Source organism: Sebastes umbrosus, chromosome 5 (assembly GCF_015220745.1).
Source record: "Sebastes umbrosus isolate fSebUmb1 chromosome 5, fSebUmb1.pri, whole genome shotgun sequence".
Lineage (NCBI taxonomy): Eukaryota > Metazoa > Chordata > Actinopteri > Perciformes > Sebastidae > Sebastes > Sebastes umbrosus.
Genome location: NC_051273.1, coordinates 19,540,102 through 19,558,865, shown reverse-complemented (window position 1 = coordinate 19,558,865; position 18,764 = coordinate 19,540,102). Strand labels below are relative to the sequence as shown.

Below are 18,764 nucleotides of genomic sequence, written 5' to 3'. Positions count from 1 at the left end.
GAGTTATTTTAACCCAAACCAAGATCTTTTCCTAAACCTTACTAAGTATTTTGTTGCCTAAACCTAACTAAGTTGTGTCCTGTGAAGACGGAAGTTTATTTTGAAAAGACTGTATGCATTTAACGAGTTGAAATTGACATGGACATTCGTAGGAAAGATATAGAAGAGGCCGATATAAACGAACCATTGTATGAGGATACATTGATATAGTTACTTCCAGGAAACGTTCTAGGAAGTTATTAAACAATTATGAACCTGTAAAAGCATTACCATTGAGTCCATTTAAACATCCTTTCCTGTGCTGCCCTTATGCATTAAACCACATCCATCATGCTCCTGATTAAAACCAACTGAAAACAACAAAAGCAGTCAGATCCGATCCTGCTGCAGTCCAGTTGTTGTTGTTGTATCAGCTGTCATTTCTTAACACAGTGATCAACTAATAGCGGCAATCCGTTGTCAGACAGCTCATCTGTAGTGATTTATGACCCAAACACACTTCTACACAAACACACACACACACACACACACACACACACACACACACACACACACACACATAATCAGCTGACACGCAGGCAGCAGGCAGCAGGCAGCAGGAGTGGAGTGGCGACGACAGGACGGGATGCACTCAATCAGTCCCGGTAGCTCTTGACTGGCAGGCTGATGGGTCTGATGTGGGCAAATCGAAGAAAGAGGGACCTTTATCATCAGGAAAGCCATAGCGGGAAAGAAAGAGAGGGAGAAAGAATAAGAAAAGAGAGGGAGACAACGAGGAATGATGTTTGCAATTGTGTTCTATTACGGTGAAAATGCCATTACCGCCCACCCCGTGCCTGTGTGCAGCTCCGTGCCAGCCACATAAAGGCTCTCCGGCAGTGTTTAATAATTCGAGAGCACCTCTAAAGTGAAGACAGATGGGCCGACGGTGATGAGCACGTAGATGCCACTGTGAAATCAACAGAAAGAAAACCTGAGCTCTATGTGCGAGACGTCGGAAGTGGAGCTTCCAGGAGGAGGTGGAGGCTGCGTCCTCTAACACCCTACCCTTCTCAACCCTCATACAGAGACAAAGACACAGGACGAGGTCGATAAAGGATCGCCTGTTAACATTTAACAAAGTCCCATCGCACCGACTTGGACTATCCAATGAGTTTTACCGAGCACACATTCTCTTTTTCAGCACCTTCATTGCTTCGTATTCACATTCAGCGTCAGTACTTCCTCTTCTTTTTATCACCTGGTGAGCCTTGTTTAGAAAAGAGTGACAAAGAGCAATATGCAACACAGATAGATATCAAACAAAAGGTAGCCTCTTGGGGGCTAAGCTTGTGATAACATTTCCATCTAAATGCAGATTTGATATAGCAATGGCATTGGGGCCCTCGCTAGTTTACATTCATTACCACAGAGGAAGAGAGCAATGTTTTTAGCCACAGCTGACGCTGGCGAGGAGGCATCAGGTTTTCTGGTTGTCTGTCTGATTCTCGTGAACGCATTATCTCAGGAACGCCTGGAGGGAATTTCTTCAAATTTGGCACAAACGTCCACTTGGACTCAAGGATGGACTGATTAGAATTTGGTGCTCAAAGGTCAAGGTCACTGTGACCTCATAAAACACGTTTCTGGCCATAACTCAAGAATTCATATGCTAATTATTACAATTTCACACAAACGTCTAATAGGATAAAATGATGAAGTGATGACATTTTGGACAGACATGGACATCTAAATGCAGATTTGATATAGCAATGGCATTGGTGCCCTCGCTGGTTTACATTTATTACCACAGAGGAAGAGAGCAATGTTTTTATGCCTCCACGCCGGCGTTATGTTTCCGGTTTGTCCATTCGTCCGATTCTCGTGGACGCTATATCTCAGGAACACGGGGAGTGAATTTCTTCAAATTTGGCACAAGCGTCCACTTGGATTCAAGGATTAACTGATTTGAATTTAGTGGTCAGAGGTCAAAGGTCAAGGTCACTGTGACACTTATGCCTCCGCGCCGGCAATAGCGGTGGCCAGAGGCATTATGTTTTTGGGTTGTTGTTCCGTCTGTCCGTCCCTCTGTCCCATTCTCGTGAACGCGATATCTCTGGAATGCCTTGAGGGAATTTCTTCAAATTTGCCACAAACATCCCCTTGTACTCACGGATGAACTGATTAGAATTTTGTGGTCAAAGGTCAAGATCACTGTGACCTCACAAAACACATTTTTATTATGACAATTATACACCAATATCCAATAGGATAAAATTATGAAATGATGACATTTTGACAGACTTTAATGGTGTAACGGACCGCAGTTGATTCGTGTAACCCTACCCCCACGGTGAGGCATGCATGTGAACCGCGGATTAATTAAAAATACGCATTAATGCCTTCTAGTCGCCGATCCCTGATAATGCCACATTGTGAACAACAAATCAGTGTTGAAATTGGCAGGAGGAGAGCTAGTAACGTTGGCAGCACCAGAGCACCGGAGTTTCCATTGAGTTACTTTATGATGCGTTCAGGCTCTATTCAGTGTAATGAGTATTGGGTGAAGGTACATTGTAACGTTATCATGATGTGTTCAAATGTAATCTTGTAAAATGTAGTTTTTGGCGAGAAACTTCAATAAATCCAATTGTTTGAAGGAGATTTTTACAGCAATATGAAATAAATACAGAGGGAATTATGACCTGTTTAACTTGCTAACACTAGCTCTGAGCAGCTTATAGTATATCATTAGAACTACTAATGCCAAGATTTTTTTTATAAATAGAAATACCATTTTTTTTATTTCCTAATCATTTGAATTGTGTTTTATGCAAAAAAAAAACACACTATAGATGACTACAACAAAGTACAAGGATAACATTTAAATTTAAAAACAACAACAAAAACGACTATTGGCAATCTGTATCTGCGGGAAAAAACGTGATTGGGGCGTCTCTAAAGGTTATATTTGCTCCCTTTTCCGTGACTCAAAACCGTGATACGATCTAAACCATGAGTTTTGTGATCCGATGCACCCCTAACAGACATGGATGTAAACTACAACTTGACTGGTTGGCGAAGGCATACAACCGCGAGGCGGTAATTCTATTATATTTTCATTTTGACCTGGTCTCCTTCACGTTGTAATTTAGGCTTTTCAATAGGGAATCTGCAATTGATTTCATTTGATTTAGTTCAGCAAATCGCAACACCAGCCAAGAAACAAAGATAAACATTTGTCCAAATAAAGTGGACAGAAAGAGTGAAATGGGGGGGAGAGGAAGAATGTAAATTGTGATTGTGAAGCTTGGTTGGCTTCATTTGTGGAAGTCTCTTGCTATTGGCAACATAAGTAGCTTAATGTTACCCAAATGGTGCTTATCCAGGTGGAACCTGGCAAGAAACTGGCAAGCAGATTAAACATTATTGATGCCTCTTAGCAGAAGAATAAATTTGCCTGTTTTTGTTTCTAGCAAGCTCTCGGCAAGGTGGTTCAGAAATTGCAGTCTGATTGTCTTCTGGGACCGCACATTACTCCATGTGTGTCTACGTGTGTGTGTGTGTGTGTGTGTGTTTCTGTGTGTGTGTGTTTGGTTGGAGGGGAGGGGCACACACACGAGTGTGTGGTAAACAAAGATGAGTGCCACATCCTCGAGGGGGATAAAGCAAAGAGAGTGACAGCAGGGAGTGGAAACTGATAGCCTCTTGTGAAAGATGTGTTCTTTGAGTGAGTTTGTGTGTGTGTGTGTGTAAGCATGAATGTGTCACTATATCAGCCCACCTCCCGCTGAATCACAAAAGTGCATCTCTACTTTTTCCATCACATCCTCTTGACTCCTTTTCCACATCACATCACTCCAATTTCCCCGTTACACATACCTCTAGCTTTTTTTTGTTTATGTATTTTCCCTCGCCTGCCTCCTTCCACCGCTCACAATCCTACGCTGTGTTATGCTGGAGTCAATTGTGCTTGTTCATCTTTTCCGTAGCGTCTGTTTTTCCCTCTGTCAGTGTGAGAGGAAAGTACATCGCTGCTGCTATCAAGTAAAACAAATTCAGAAGTGAATCAATTTTCCTCTACACCTACTTCTACTGCAGAGTTTCTGGACCACAAACTGTATTGAGAGACACTGTTGTGTGACTCACAAAATTGGCATTTTAACCTGCAGTCACTTAAGTATTGGAGTGCTTTTGTTGATAAAATGGAGAATTTGAATCTTGTGAGATATATACAATCTCAGAAAACATTGCTTCTGCCTGAAAAAAAAGATTAAATATAGAAATATAGAAAGTAACCTTGAACGTAAAGCAATAGTTTAACATTCATCAATGGAGTGCAACAAAGAGACCTGAATTCTCTCTGCAGCCAACAAATCCTCTGGAAAGCAGAAAGCATTTTCGATTTTTCGGGTCATTGCAAGTGAATTCTCTCCGTTGCCATCAGGGTGTCGTTATATGTTTTAACTGCTTGTAAAACTACCCGCCATTCAAAATCATTCATCTTCTTTGCAATGCGACTTTTATATTCTTGTTTACCATCATTATTTGTAGACTTTATTCCACATTTTATCTCCTTGGTGTATATGTTTGTTTGTTTGTATTTTAGTTTCTCTGTGTATAAGCTGCGCCTAACTAATCAGGCTGTTCATATACACCATTCATAGCTATACCTACGAAAGGTAATGCACTTTAATTCGTAAATATGTATCCCATGAAATCAATTTGTGTGAACCAGGAAGTTTAAAGAGTGACGGTGCATATGGTGAGGAGATTGCAGTGGATGGGTGGGTCAAAAAACACCAGACTTTCACCCAGGAGACCGGTGTTTGTGTCCCATGTGAAACTAGAAGTCAAGATTTTTAACCTAAACCATGATCTTTCCCTAAACCTAACTAAGTAGTTTTGTTGCCTAAACCTAACCAAGCTGTGAAGACAAAGTTTATTTTGAAAAGACTGGAGCGGAAATTGACGCATGCTTCACATGTTGCTGGACATAATAATGAGGAATAATTTTCCGCAAGATATCCTACGAACCGTTGTATGAGGATACGTTGAACTAATTGCCACTTGATGGGATTAATAAAGTTTTTTTTAATTTGGGAAGTACGCTTATTCGCTTTCTTGCCGAGAGTTAGATGAGAAGATTGATACTACTCTAATGTTGGTATGATCAATATGAAGCTACAGCCGGCAGCCGTTTAGCTTAGCTTAGCATAAAGACTGGAAACAGGTGGAAAGAGCTAGCCTTGCTCCGTCAAATTGTAACAAAATACAGGTATAAAATGGCTTATTAGCTTTAAGGTGCTAGTAGGCAGATTTTGTTACCGTTATGCAAAGCCAGGCTTTCTGAATGTAGCTTTGTATATGAATGACAGATATGAGAGTGATTTAACTCGCCACCAGAAGCTGAATAATATTGAACTTTTCCCTTAAAATGATTTTTTCTTATACATAAAGGGGAGAAAATCGGATAAGGGTTGTCATTTTCTGTGACCCACACTGCTTCACTTGTTTATTCCTCACCTTCCCTCTCGTCTCATTTTATCCCTCTGCCTTTGAAAGCCTCATGCATTTTGTTTCACAGGTCACCTCACTCGACAGGCTGAACCCCTCTCGAGTGCAAAACGAGAGGCCATTTCAGTGCACAAATCCTGTTTGACGCCGCCATGCAGAGCAACATAGATCAGTTGGTGAGGGAGTCAGACAAGTGGCCCTTGTCTGAGACGATGTCACTGGGAGAAAGGAGGAAGAAGTGGGTGTTTATGGGTGTTCCTGCATCTGCGGGGAGGAGAAAATGTGATGGGAGGGCTGATGTTAAGCTATCAGGGTAGAGGCACTCAGCCTCTTAGCTTGAGCAATTGCAACAGCATAACAGCTGCAGGAATGAGCAATGACAGCAATCCACGCGCCTGCTATTTGTGTGTGCTCAAAGTCACATTAACCATCCTGTAAGGGATGAAAAATGGGGGTTTCAAAGATGTGGGTGTAGGTGTGGAAGCTGTGCATTGAGGGCTGCATGGATAGCAAAAGACAGATGAGATGTTTTCACTTGTGAGAGCATTCTAGTGCACACACACACACACACACACACACACACACACACACAGAGATAAGCACACACTTCATATAGTACATACACTATTGGCAAAATTGGCAATCAAAGATGTGGCAACTGATTTAAAGTTGATCTGAATCATGAAGTGAATTTTCTAGACTTGGCTGAGGGGAAAAATTGAATCCTGGAAGTTAAACAAAAGCGCTGCATATCTTTATCTATAGGCTGAAGATAAAACAAAAAAAAAAAAAGATATCCAGATAAAAAATAAGTGAAAAACTGAAATGCTCATCTGAAAGCTGGCAGGTGGCCGTACTGCGGGGGAGGAAGAGGAAAAAAGAGAATGGCAGGGGATGGGGAGTAAAATGACAGAACAGACAGAAGGACGGAGAGGTTGAGCGACTCGCGCAGCGGTGTGCCTGTGACCGCTGGAAAAAAACATTGTTCAACCAATCTGCCATGTAATTACAGACAGGACAGGCCGTCCCTGCTGTGTCTAGCGCTTTAACATGCATCCAATCAAAACAGGAGTGAAGCAGGACACACGGAAAGTGTGCAGTGCGAACTGACACTAATGAAAAGAAATCAATAGGCTCAATTTTCTCCACCGTTCAACCGTTCCGCCCACCTACATGTGCTTCTTTGTATTCTTTCATTTCTTTAGTCATCTTCGTCTTATCTTGCTTCACTCAAAACCACAAATGTCAACCTTGTGGTTGCAAAAGAGGAAAAATCATCAAAGTCATTGTGGTTCATCCTCTGGGGACCATGAATGTCTTTACTAAATTTCATTACAGTCCTTCTTACAGTTGTCGAGATATATTCACCTTATTCTTTGCCTGAACCAAGCCCCCAGGAAGAGCGCCAGGCTTTGATGCAAATTCTCGTAGTGGCCAAACAGTGGTGCTACAACTTCCGTGTCCGTCATGTGATGCCATTGGGCCCAAAAATACTTTTTCCTATAGACTTACATTGGGAAAGAGACATCTGTAAATCAGCGATAATTGTTTTTTGAGGTAAATCAACTTCCCAGTACGAACACTTGAATAGCCCTGATTTAAATCATTAGGTCCTAAAAGTGGTAAAATGCACTAATAGCTGAATCCAGAGGTATTTCCCTTCCTTCGTTCATGTGAATGAGACTCAGACCGATGGCTGGAGCGAGGCCTGGGAGGCGAGGTTAAAGGAAACGCTACTGCGGCTGCTCTATGGGCCCAATGGATGCGAAAGATCGCCGGATGATCCGGGTACTTTATCACTCGGCAGTTGAGCCATTTTGGCTTCATGTGCCACTGAGCAAATCTCATAGGAATGAACGGGAGTCCGCCTACAACGCTGTATCCAGTTCTCTTTATACATCCATGGCCTGAACTAGGGTGCTTCCGCATTACGTCATGTTGTGTTCTCACTTCCGTTTAGAGCGGAAGTGCCTTTGTTTTGCTGAGCATCGCTCGTTACCAGTGTTAATACTGTACATCCATGGTTATCCTCCTTTACTTGCCAAAAAGCTGTTTTTGAACCTTAAAAACAGCTGTTTTAATGGGGTTTTTTTCAGGCAAGAAAGTAACCATTTAGATGACCGATATGTGATCAGTTTAACCAAATCAATTTGGAAATTTGCGTCAATGTTTTCGGAGCTGCTGGCTGTGTGAGACCAGCCGGTCAGCATACATATGTCAACAGTGTTTTTGTAATTACTCTCACTGCTAGAAGGGGTTTCAAATTTCAACTCTCTAGTGCGAACCTTTGTCTACCCGACACCCGGCATATATATGACACAACGTCGTGCTTTTATATGCTGACCGGCCGGTGTACTGATATGCTTCACTGCTTTTGTAGCTCCTCATAGCGGAGCCATTTAAACCATGAGACGCTACAAATGTCTTCATATGTGATTTCAGGGTATTTCCGTATGCAGTGGCAGATTAAGGTGTCGGCGGCCCCGAGGCTATTCTTTGCATGGGCCCCCCACATTTACTCATCATGCTTTAACGTGACCAGAAAAAAGTAATTTAGTGCCATGTATAAAAGCCTGCTAGGAATATTACACGGCCCACACATACACACTCGGGGAGCACTGGCATACACACACACACACACACACACATTGAGACAGCCTTTAATCTAAGCCTTGAAATATCTAGTCAATTTAGGGATTTTCTTTAGTACATCTTGGTCATGGTGTTCTTTCACCCGTTGTGCTTTTCGTTTTTGTGCTCCGTGATCCTATTTTCTTTCATCCACTATTCTGTCCAGTAGTGACGTATTATTTGAAAACCAAATTGACAGCCGATTGGGTAGAAGTGTCCCACATTTACCCAATCAACTGCTTACATTTTGTTATGTTTCTTATGGGCCAGTAGGGGTAAAGTTTTGTTTTTTTTTCTCTTTAAATAATAAAAAGTAATCTGGGCAATCTGGGGCCCTTACAAACATGGGGCCCCTATAGTAGACTGCAGTCTAGGCCAACCTGTGCATTAATCCACCCCAGTCTGTATGTTGTCCTCCCGGTTAATGATGGCTGATGGATGTGGGATTGTAAAACGTCTCTGGTAAAACCGTCCGATCAGGTGGAACTGCTTAATAGCACTGCTAGCACTAAACCGGAAGAACTAACACTGCCTAACACTAAAACTGCCTTCAAATCAGAAGTGAAAAAAAGTGTGGGGCTACATAAGGTGTCTGGATCAAAGTGGTGGACCGACCAACAGACAGTCATTGCTATTCCTAGAGCCACGCTGCTAGTGTGGCTAAAAAAAAACGAGGCTAGCTGCTTGAAAATGCATGCATTGATGCTGGGCTTAGGGACAAATTCGATTAGACATAGTGGCATGTTTTTGCCAGCATTCTCAGTAGTAAGAAGAAAGGGAATAGTGACTGATAAGGGAGGTAGAAAAGAATCAGATTAGGCTTAAGGCTTTACAGGTAAAGCTCATTCACACACTGTGTGAATCACACTGGATAAACAGAAGCAGATAGAGCTCAGACATGATAACCTGTATTACTGTTTTATAAGAGTGGAATTCTCATCTACCCCTGCAATGTAAATGAGCCACCTCTGTCTCTTCAGGCAAGGTGACACAGGATTAGAGTATAATGATAATGCATGATATGACTCTGCCGGTGTAAAAGGAGTTGGGAGAGAAGACAACAAAGAAAAATGCAGTGGAATATTGCAGAATTTTTGCTGAACAAAACGGCTGAAACCAGAGCTCTAAATGCACCGCAGTCTGAATTTCTCATAATGATACCCTTTCTCTCTGTCATCAGTGTGTTTGATGAAAGTAATATTTGTATTTCTATTGTGGTGCTAATACTTTAAGCTGCAAAGAGGTGGCTGATATTGATCCCATAATGCACATACAGGTTTGATGTATGGCGTATGAAAGTACTTTTGATATCTTCCCTCCACAGTGTAGCCCTGCCTCACACTGTTCAGGTAGCACAATAATGGTTTGCTGGATCAATGGCCGATAATCAGAGAGCCACAATGAGCCTCTGTTCCCTCCCCCTTTCCTCCACAACCAGGAGGATCTGATGGAACAAAGGAACCTTGAAGGAGAGCATGTTTTCTCCAACAAGAAGCAATTAACTAACGCCTTTTCAGCGTAATGAGAAATAACGTCCTGTGGCTTAATTTACAAGACGGCATTGATTGTCTTCTCCTCTCCTCTCCTCCTCTCCTCTCCTCTCCTCTCCTCTCCTCTCCTCAGGCGTAACCAATGCCGACAGTGTGGTGAATATGCGGAAGGTGACCCATCAGACCATTAGCGAGGAGCTGTCCAAAACCGTTCTCCTCCCCTGCCTCTTCACCCTCCGCCCCGGTGCCAGTTCATCCCATGAGCCCCCCAGGATCAAGTGGACCAAGGTTTGGGGCCAGAGAGGCTCCGACGGTCTGCAGAAGGAACAGTCGGTCCTAGTGGCCAAAGACAACGTGGTCAAGGTGCAATAACGGCTGAGAAATATATGTGATGTAAAAAAAATATGTTTTAGTTCTCCAATTTCCACTCCCCTCTCTCTCTCTCTCTCTTCCCTCAGGTGAAGAAGGCCTTCCAGGGTCGCGTAACGCTGCCTGGTTACAATGAGAACCGCTACAACGCCAGTCTTGCTCTGTCAGGGCTCCGTTCTAGCGACTCTGGTCTGTACCGCTGTGAGGTCGTGGTGGGCATCAGTGACGAGCAGGACACAGTTCCCCTGGACGTCACAGGTAAATAAAATGACAGTTTATTTTATCAAGTCACACTTGGGGTGGGAAATATCATGCAAGAGCAAACATAGCACTAAACAAACATCAGGATGTTTTGCATAGTGTAATAAAACTGTATTTATCTCAAGGACCTGGAGATAAAAATACATTTGGTTGACATTTTGAGGAAACATGCTATTAGTAGTCAGACGGGCAGTATTTAAAAAACTGCTGATCTACTGGGATTTTCACGCACAACCATCTCTAGGGTTTACAGAGAATGGTCCGAAAAAGAGGAAATGTCCAGTGAGCGGCAGTTGTGTGGACGGAAATGCCTTGTTGATGTCAGAGGTCAGAGGAGAATGGGCAGAGTGGTTCGAGATGATAGAAAGGCAACAGTAACTCAAATAACCACTCGTTACAACCAAGGTATGCAGAATACCATCTCTGAACGCACAACACGTCGAACCTTGAAGCAGCTGGGCTACAGCAGCAGAAGACCACCCGGTACTAGCACCGGCCACTTTATTAGGTACACGTTGTACCTAATAAAGTGACCGGTAAGTGTATATTTCAGAAGTTAAAACTTTACTGACAGAGGAGAGGTGTATTGCAAATAAACCAACACAGCCTTGACCAGTTATCATAAAAGATATCATTTAAATCAAACCCAAACTAGGAATTTTAGTTATATTTAAGAGATTGCAAACAGAAAACATGAATCTGCCTGTTAATAGAGAACATTTTAAATATTCCTTGAGGAGGTATCTTTTGCTAGCTAAACCTTTCAACATGTGAGCTGAGGGACAACGATGGTAACGATGACCAAGATGGGTTCTGAGTTAATGAAAATGTAATCCACTTTCCGTCATTATTTAGCAAGTATAAGCACCCGTAGCGGGATTTGTTTTAATCTAGCTGTATATTGTAATGTGTCGTACAACATTATTAACACTGGACAGTCGCACCACTAAGGCGTTATTGGAATAGAGAGAGAAAGAGCGAGCAAGCAAGAATCTGCTACTACCCTCACAAACCTCATTATTTCTGTGATTATTTCTGTGATTCAGCATCAACTCGTTGCAGATTTAATAATACCATCAACTAATGAGTGGTGACACACAAAGTAATTAACACGGCACTTCATTCTAGGCCTTATACATGTTTCCACCTACACAACTTTGTGTTTCGAATCAACACTCCACTCTTCGGTTGAGTACAGCTCTCCCATTGTTCTCAAGGTCTGCCGCTATGAATAATAATGACCTTGTTTTCCATGTTAGGCTAATACAGTCATTACACCCAAGGTTGTTTACTGTAAAGTGTATCATGATGTGGAAAAGGTGAAGGAACTAGAACACATTAAACATCATTGACCTGGGCCACTCAGGTGCTGTTCATGCACTGAAAGCCTAATGAACCCAATAAGGTAGGATCCCAGCAGTGTTTGCTGTTGTCAAATAGTGTTACTCCGAGCGCTTTGTATGGCTCTCGGTGGCTTAACTAAATGGGCAAACCATTTACTGCATTATCTGTATCCAGGACACCAGTATTTGTGGAATTACCAGACCACCTGGAGGTAGCTCACTGTAGTAGAACCATAATTACTTTGTCAGGGTATTTTAGCTGCAGAGCTTTCATCAGATTTTTTCCAGGTCACTCACTATTTTTAATAATAAGCTATTATCATAATGACTACAGGGAATCATACAACGCATTAGCCGCTGCACGCTATGCTGCCGCTATTACAAATCCATGCTAGTGTTGCTACCAGCAGCTCTAAAGGCCCAATAGCCTTATTCTTTGACCCAGACACAGCACGCTACAATGGCTGCATCGTCTGTCATTGAGAGTAACACAGATAGTCTCCACTCCATTGCCTGCATATATAGCTTAGATGTGAATAAATGCAAGCTTGTGTGGGAACTTTTGTGTGTGCGCGTTTGTACAGGCCGCTGTGTCTTTATAATTTCAGTATTTGAACAAAGCTGCTGTCTGGTTTTCTCAAGCAAGCGAAGCGCATCATCTTTCTCCATAAAGAGCAGCCTGCATTTAGTAAGCAAGACCCCTGTCACAATGCATGGGCGACCCTGCATCCTCCCCCTCTTGGCCAATCGATTAACACGCTATGAAAACCACTCCTTCAGAGAAACCAATTACGTAGCTGGCGAGGACTAGCCATCTCCAGGGCTTAGTCTTAATTGGCAGTCACGCTACATGGCAGACCACAGCCGTCCTCACACTAATTCTACTGAGTGCTTAACGTATTAATTAGCAGGTATTGATACTGCTCGGCTATATCAATATCATATTAATCCACACTGCTCTTCTCCCATAGAGTAATTTGTGTGTGCCTAAGCCCCGATGAGATGTCCTTCCTCTCTTGCCATCTCTTTCCTAATTTCTCCCCTGCTGCCTCTGTCTTACTCGCTCCTTGTTTAGTCTCCATTTCCTTTCTTTCTCTTGGCACATATTGACTGGTCAATTGGCTGTGTCTCACCAATTAGAGTTACAGTGCCAATGAGAGCTGTGTCAGCCGATGTCCGTGGTGAGATATGGCTGCCCACTATTAACTGGTGTGAGGACAATAGATGGTAAATCAGCACTGGGTGTGGTGAAACAAAGCATATATATATAACGTTAGATTTGTAGATTCAAATCACAGGCTAGCGTATAGGGAAACGTACTGCAGTGATTCTCAAAGTGGGGTCCGGGGACCCCCAGGGGTCTCTGGCACTCTGTCAGGGGGTCTGCGAAATAATCAGCTATACATTATAGCTATAAATAAAATAAATAGTGCGGTATCATTAAAAAGTACATATCTACAGATGGGGACCATTTTCTGCAATAAAACCAGCATATTGTGTCCATTACTACCACCCACGATAGCTTTGGGCCAATAGAAACTCTGATATGATTGTGACACATCACGTTAATCTGTCATGAATCAGTCACTTCACTCAGGGCGCAACAAACCGTTCCTGCTGCTGCTTAGCTTATTAGCCAGCTAGCTAGCTGGTGAGCATTGACAAATATTTGAGTCTGTCCAAATCGTCAAGCTACGCTCAGCCCAAACTAGCTAAATGGAGAACATATGACAACAGTTATATCGAGCGACAGCGACGGGAGACCAAAATGCGTCATGAGTTTTCAGGTGCTAGCGAACGAAGCCATGAAGCCGGCCAAGCTAAAGCGACATCTGATTACAAAGCACCCGGAATACTAGAGCAAAACAAATTGGTGTTATCATGATTTAAATTGAAATGTGTTTCCGTTTATCAAACTGGTCTGAAGTATTTAGGTGGACATGTTAGATAGTACAAATATTTCCAATGGCATCTAAGAGTAAAAATGGCAGTAAGCATTATACTACTGCATTTTTGTTTTGCTCGTTGGCAAAACGAGTAATATACAGTTTATTACTCTTCTACTCTGGACTGCAGCCGCAATCAAATTGCAAATTGCATCCGGATGGAGCTTTACCGCCAACATTTGACAGCGATTGTCGCCTGCCAAAATTCTACCGCCGTGTTTGCTCACTTGACAATTGTATTGAAAACTGGAGAAAAATCACCTTCCAGGTACTTATAGTGCACTGTATTTTGCCATACTTGTCAGCATGAACGCACTTATGCAAGTAGCAAGTGTAAGTACGAAATAATGTGAATTGAGACACCGCAAATATTTCTACAAATCCGTCTAAATACAGGTTTATCTGCTTTTGAAAAATGGAGAGATACACACCATAGCTGTAGTATCATTATAGTTATACTTTCGTACACAAAAAGTGAGGAGAATTCAGAATCAGTTTGACTTTAAACAAAGTAAATGTTATACTGTAGGAGTTGTAATGCAGTGTAGTGTACTAAACAATATTGCCAAGGGACACCAACTGCTCAACAGTGCTACAATGGGGCCAGACATAAAGCATTGGGCCTACCCACAAAATAGTGCCTTCCTGTACTTCCCTCTGGAGACTGGTGTGTGGGGAAGTGTGAAGATACAGAGGGTAAAAATAGAGGCATGAGGTATTGGGCATTCAACCCTCATGTGGAATAGGACCGGGTTTCCCATACTGAGAGGAAACCCATTTGTCTCTCTAGTGTACGTATTAGCCAGCGAGCAAGCATCTCTGTTTGGACAAGATTCCACAGCCTCCAAGGAGAGAGGATGGAAAACTGAGAAATTAGGAGAAAAGAAACGGAGCCAAAAAAAAGAGAGAGGGTCTCTGCTCTACAATAAGACTGAGATGACAGAATGGCGCGATGGACTGCTGGGATTGTGGGAAGCGTGTCACACACACACACACACACACACACACATGGCCCTGTCTGCTTTCTTCGACCATAGCCTGGAGTGCTAATGCTCAAATTGCCATTCAGGCCTCCATCTCGCAGGAATCTCTGTCACTCTCCCAGACAAAGCCAGTGAAGATAAAGGAGCCGTGTTAGTAGCCAGACGCCCAGTAGCTTTCATGTCGCCGGATGCACCTCAGGGGAGCAGCACTGCGTGAATGGCAGGCAGAGGTGGGAGGTGAGGGAACGCTAGATGGACACTTCTGAAGCTATTCCCTTCCCATTTAAGTGGAATATATGCCCTCTTTCACAGCTAAGGGAATTGTGTCTCACTTTGTTCCCAGTTTTTTCGCGACGTCCAATTTTTTCCCTCACTTTTTTGTATTCCTGTCTACCTCTCACCCTCTCTTTCTGTCTCTGTGGCTCAATATATGCATATAATATATGCATCTCCTTGAATGGAGTGTATCTCTATTTCCATGTTTGCCTTCTTTGTCTTTTCCATCACGAGTGTGGCGGTGGCAGCAGCAGGGTGACATTGTGTGTGTGTACTGTTAAAGCAGTAAAATAAACATCACCACTGTTTGTCACACTCTGTATCCAAGGGCAACATCTCTTTTTCTCTAATGATAAGCCGACCGACTGTCTGATGCAAATGAGACTCGCGTACGCAGGTTGCTGAACCTGAATGCTGTTGTCTCCTCCTACACACACGGAACATTGTCAGTACATGATGTGGATGTCTAGAGGGCTCTGTGTTTATGTTTCTGTGAGCGTGTACATCATGTTTTAATGCTTCAAGGTTGCAGTTCATAAATATTTCTGTGACCCAGAGGTTGCGGGTCATAAAATTCATGCGATTAGTTTTTTGGAGTATCCTCCCTACTTCATATCACATCGCTGTATCTCTTCTGCTTCCAGGTGTGGTATTTCACTACCGGGCCCCTCATGACCGCTACGCCCTGTCCTTCGCTGACGCCAAGAGAGTGTGCGTGGAGAACTCAGCAGTCATCGCAACACCAGGCCAGCTGCTGGCTACCTTTGCTGATGGATATGACAACTGTGATGCCGGCTGGCTGTCTGACCAGACTGTACGGTGAGGTTAAAAACTCTGCATACTTAGGCTACATCCACACACTGATACAAGTGTTTTAGCGCCATTTCAGAAATAATGTTCGTCCATACTACCACGCCTGAAAACGCATATCACATGACTATTCACGGAGGCTATACTGGGCATGCGCGTGCCAGTGTAAACAGGAAACAGATTTACTGTTGCTGCTGGACCATATGCGGTGCCGCCGCTCAGACTTGCTTCCAACTTTTCCAGTGGTCACTCGTAGCATTGCGGCGAAAAATCCCTAAGGCCCAAAAATTATTTTCTCTGTAGACCGCCATTGTAAAAAAGACATCTGTAAAACTGTTGACAGGACATTTTGAACTGCAAACAAGTTTGATTATGACTCTTTCTAGTCTGAATTTTTGATCCGTGGAGGTTTCATATTTGTAAAACTTTCCTAGAGCTGAGAAAAGCGGTTCAAAAGTCATCACAATGCAAAGTCTATGGGGCAAGCGGGACCTCGTGTACAAGCGGGAGAAACACTACTGCGCATATTAAGTGGGCTGCATAACCCGGAAGTAAACCCGTAAGCTAGAAAACTTTTTTGGCAAATGCGCCAGGCGAGCAATTCACATTGGAATGAATAGGCGCCATCTCGGGGTCCGGTATCCAGTTCTAATAATACATCCATGCGCTAGACGCAGGCATTGTCGCATATCGCTCGAATAATAGCTTGCCTCCTGCGCATGTAGGCAGTAGAAGCATTATAAAATGCAGAATATGACTGCACTACAGCTGCTAGCGGAGACAATAAGGTCAGCAATGCTTGTAATTCATTATCCATGTTGACATCAACCACTTGTGGTCGAGGCTGATAAGACCCAATCAAGAAGCAAACGTGGGTGTCTGCGTCATCGTTTCAAAGGTTTAAAAGTTTTAAAACTAAAACGGGATCAACAGCGTTTTCAAACGTCTCTGTAAAAGCTATAATTTGTTGTTGTTGGAATAACTCTCAAGAGAAGACACTCTTTACTGTCACTATGGTTACTACTGTGAAACAGGGCAATATCTTTGGTTCTGGCAGCATTGAACACAATTATGAGTTCAGTAGACATTTTTTTTAAATGCTGTGAGATTATTCCTTTGATTTAATGATAGCTGAGAGGCCAATTAAATCTGAGACCCATGGTCAGAACATTCCTCCTATAGTCCCTAATTATAATGTACATTACAGCTGCATCTGAATATCCTGCACTACATAGTAACTAGCAGTCTTGGTCTTAAAGTAGCAGGTTTGCTTGCAGCTTTTGTTTGTTGGACCAGGCTGCTATTTTTAAAACCTCTATCAGACAGTTGTTTCAGCCTAATATTTTTTGATAATTTGCCACATGATCAAACATTGTAACAAAAATAAATGCACTCTGCTGCTAAAAATATGTCTAAAAACAGAGAACTTAGAAGAAGAATTATGAAGCATGGCAGTGTGCAAGCCATTTAGATCTTTTTGGAGGTTTTATAAACACAAAACTGTGCAGCATAATTGGACCTAATTGCTTGTTTGCACACTGGAACGGCTGTTATCGGCCCCCTCTGAGCTGTCTGTCAGGCGGCTGCGTGTGCCTCAGCCTGCCACCTTCCATAAAGTCCCTCTTAACATTACCAGTCAGAGCTCGCCTCTCTCAGCAGTGTTCTCCATATCTACAATTTTAATTTCAAATCGCTGTTGCTCAAGCAGATTGACTGTTGTCTTCCTGACAGTTTTTCACAACCTTCCTGCGGCGCGGCTTCCTTCTCCTATTTCTTTTCTCTCCTTCCGTCCTACGCTGTTGTTTTCACTCGGGAGTTATCTAATTGGTTCAGATCCAGGAGGCTCCGACTGCACATCAGCCAGGAGGAAAGTGTCCAATTAATACGGTGGAAAAAATACAGACATCAGCCATCGCTTCATCAGCCACCAAGCAGAAAGAAAGAGGCTGAGGCCAGAGACACTACAAGACTTAGCTCTCTTGTTCTACTCTGATGAAAACAGGTTGCTGCATAAAGAAGAGCACGTTATGGTTATATGCAGGCATGGTGTGCGTCTTCTGCATGCGTGTTTGATTGTGTGTGTTTGTGCATTTCCCTATTATGTCTGTTCCTGGAACTTCATAAGTCCCTGTATGCCCAGCGTAATCTTTTAATCAGCCTCTTTGCCTGTGCCCTGGTGCTGCTTGAATCAATGTTCTCTTGGAATAATTGCTCAGTTGGAGCCTGAATATAGATCGCTGTTTTCTCAGCCCCGCAGGCATGCCAAGCCACTGAAGGAATTCCTGATTCTTTTAACCTCTCCTTGACTTCCTACCTCTACCTTTCTGTCTCTCTCTCTCTCTCTAAAGCTGAAGCATTACTGGAATACTGGAATGTAAACACATTTCGAAACAGTTAAAGTAGTAGGGTAATTTTTCTGTGAAACTCACACTGAGGGCAGAATAATTATAGGAAGCAGGATATTGTATCCATTGAAATGCTTTCTAGTTGTTGTCCTGAGGTTGTTGTGACATGTAATGAATGTTACTGTATAACTCGCTGTGGCATTTCAGCCAGTTTCAGGGGGGGGATATTTATGTGTTTATTTTTTTCGTTATTCTTCGGGTAATGTATTTGGGTAATCTCTGGGAGAGATATATACTTAAACTCATTGTATTCAGGGCAGGGGATGATAAAAGTGTAGCTCAGTTTTCATCTTATTTTGTATTCGTGTGAACACAGACTCATCCCCGGGGAGCCAACTTTGTCTGTGGCTGCCTTTTTCATGGTTAGGCTTTATTAATCTCCCTCTCTGTTTCTCTCACTCACTCTCTCCATCCCTGTCTCTCGGTTTTCTCCGCAGGTATCCCATCCAGTCGCCCCGGCCCGGTTGCTATGGCGATCGCGAGGACTCACCTGGAGTCCGTAACTACGGCGATAGGTCCCCTGATGAGCTGTTTGATGTCTACTGCTTTGCTAAGCAGCTTCAAGGTAGGAGTCAGGAGCTCCCACCATACATTTGGGTTTAGTCATGCATGGGTCCACTAAGCCGTGGGGTGTGCAGCGCGAGAACGCTGTGACCACGACTTAATACTCTGTTAGCACAGAATGGAAGGGGGCAGCAGGAGAGGAGAGGTCGTGGAAGCAGAGAGGGTGAAAGAGAGAAAGTATTGAGTCCAA

The 18,764-nt window shown here is 43.1% G+C and overlaps 1 protein-coding gene across 6 annotated transcripts in view; it reads left to right on the top strand.

Annotated features, from left to right (window-relative positions):
* Positions 1–18,764, top strand: part of ncanb (neurocan b) — a 217,655-nt gene that overhangs the window by 91,379 nt on the left and 107,512 nt on the right. For all 6 annotated transcript variants that reach the window (XM_037768872.1, XM_037768870.1, XM_037768871.1 and 3 more), the window contains 4 exons: positions 9,751–9,980; positions 10,076–10,244; positions 15,440–15,614; positions 18,448–18,575. In XM_037768872.1, coding sequence (XP_037624800.1) covers positions 9,751–9,980; positions 10,076–10,244; positions 15,440–15,614; positions 18,448–18,575 — 702 coding nt within the window. The remainder of the gene's footprint in view (positions 1–9,750; positions 9,981–10,075; positions 10,245–15,439; positions 15,615–18,447; positions 18,576–18,764) is intronic.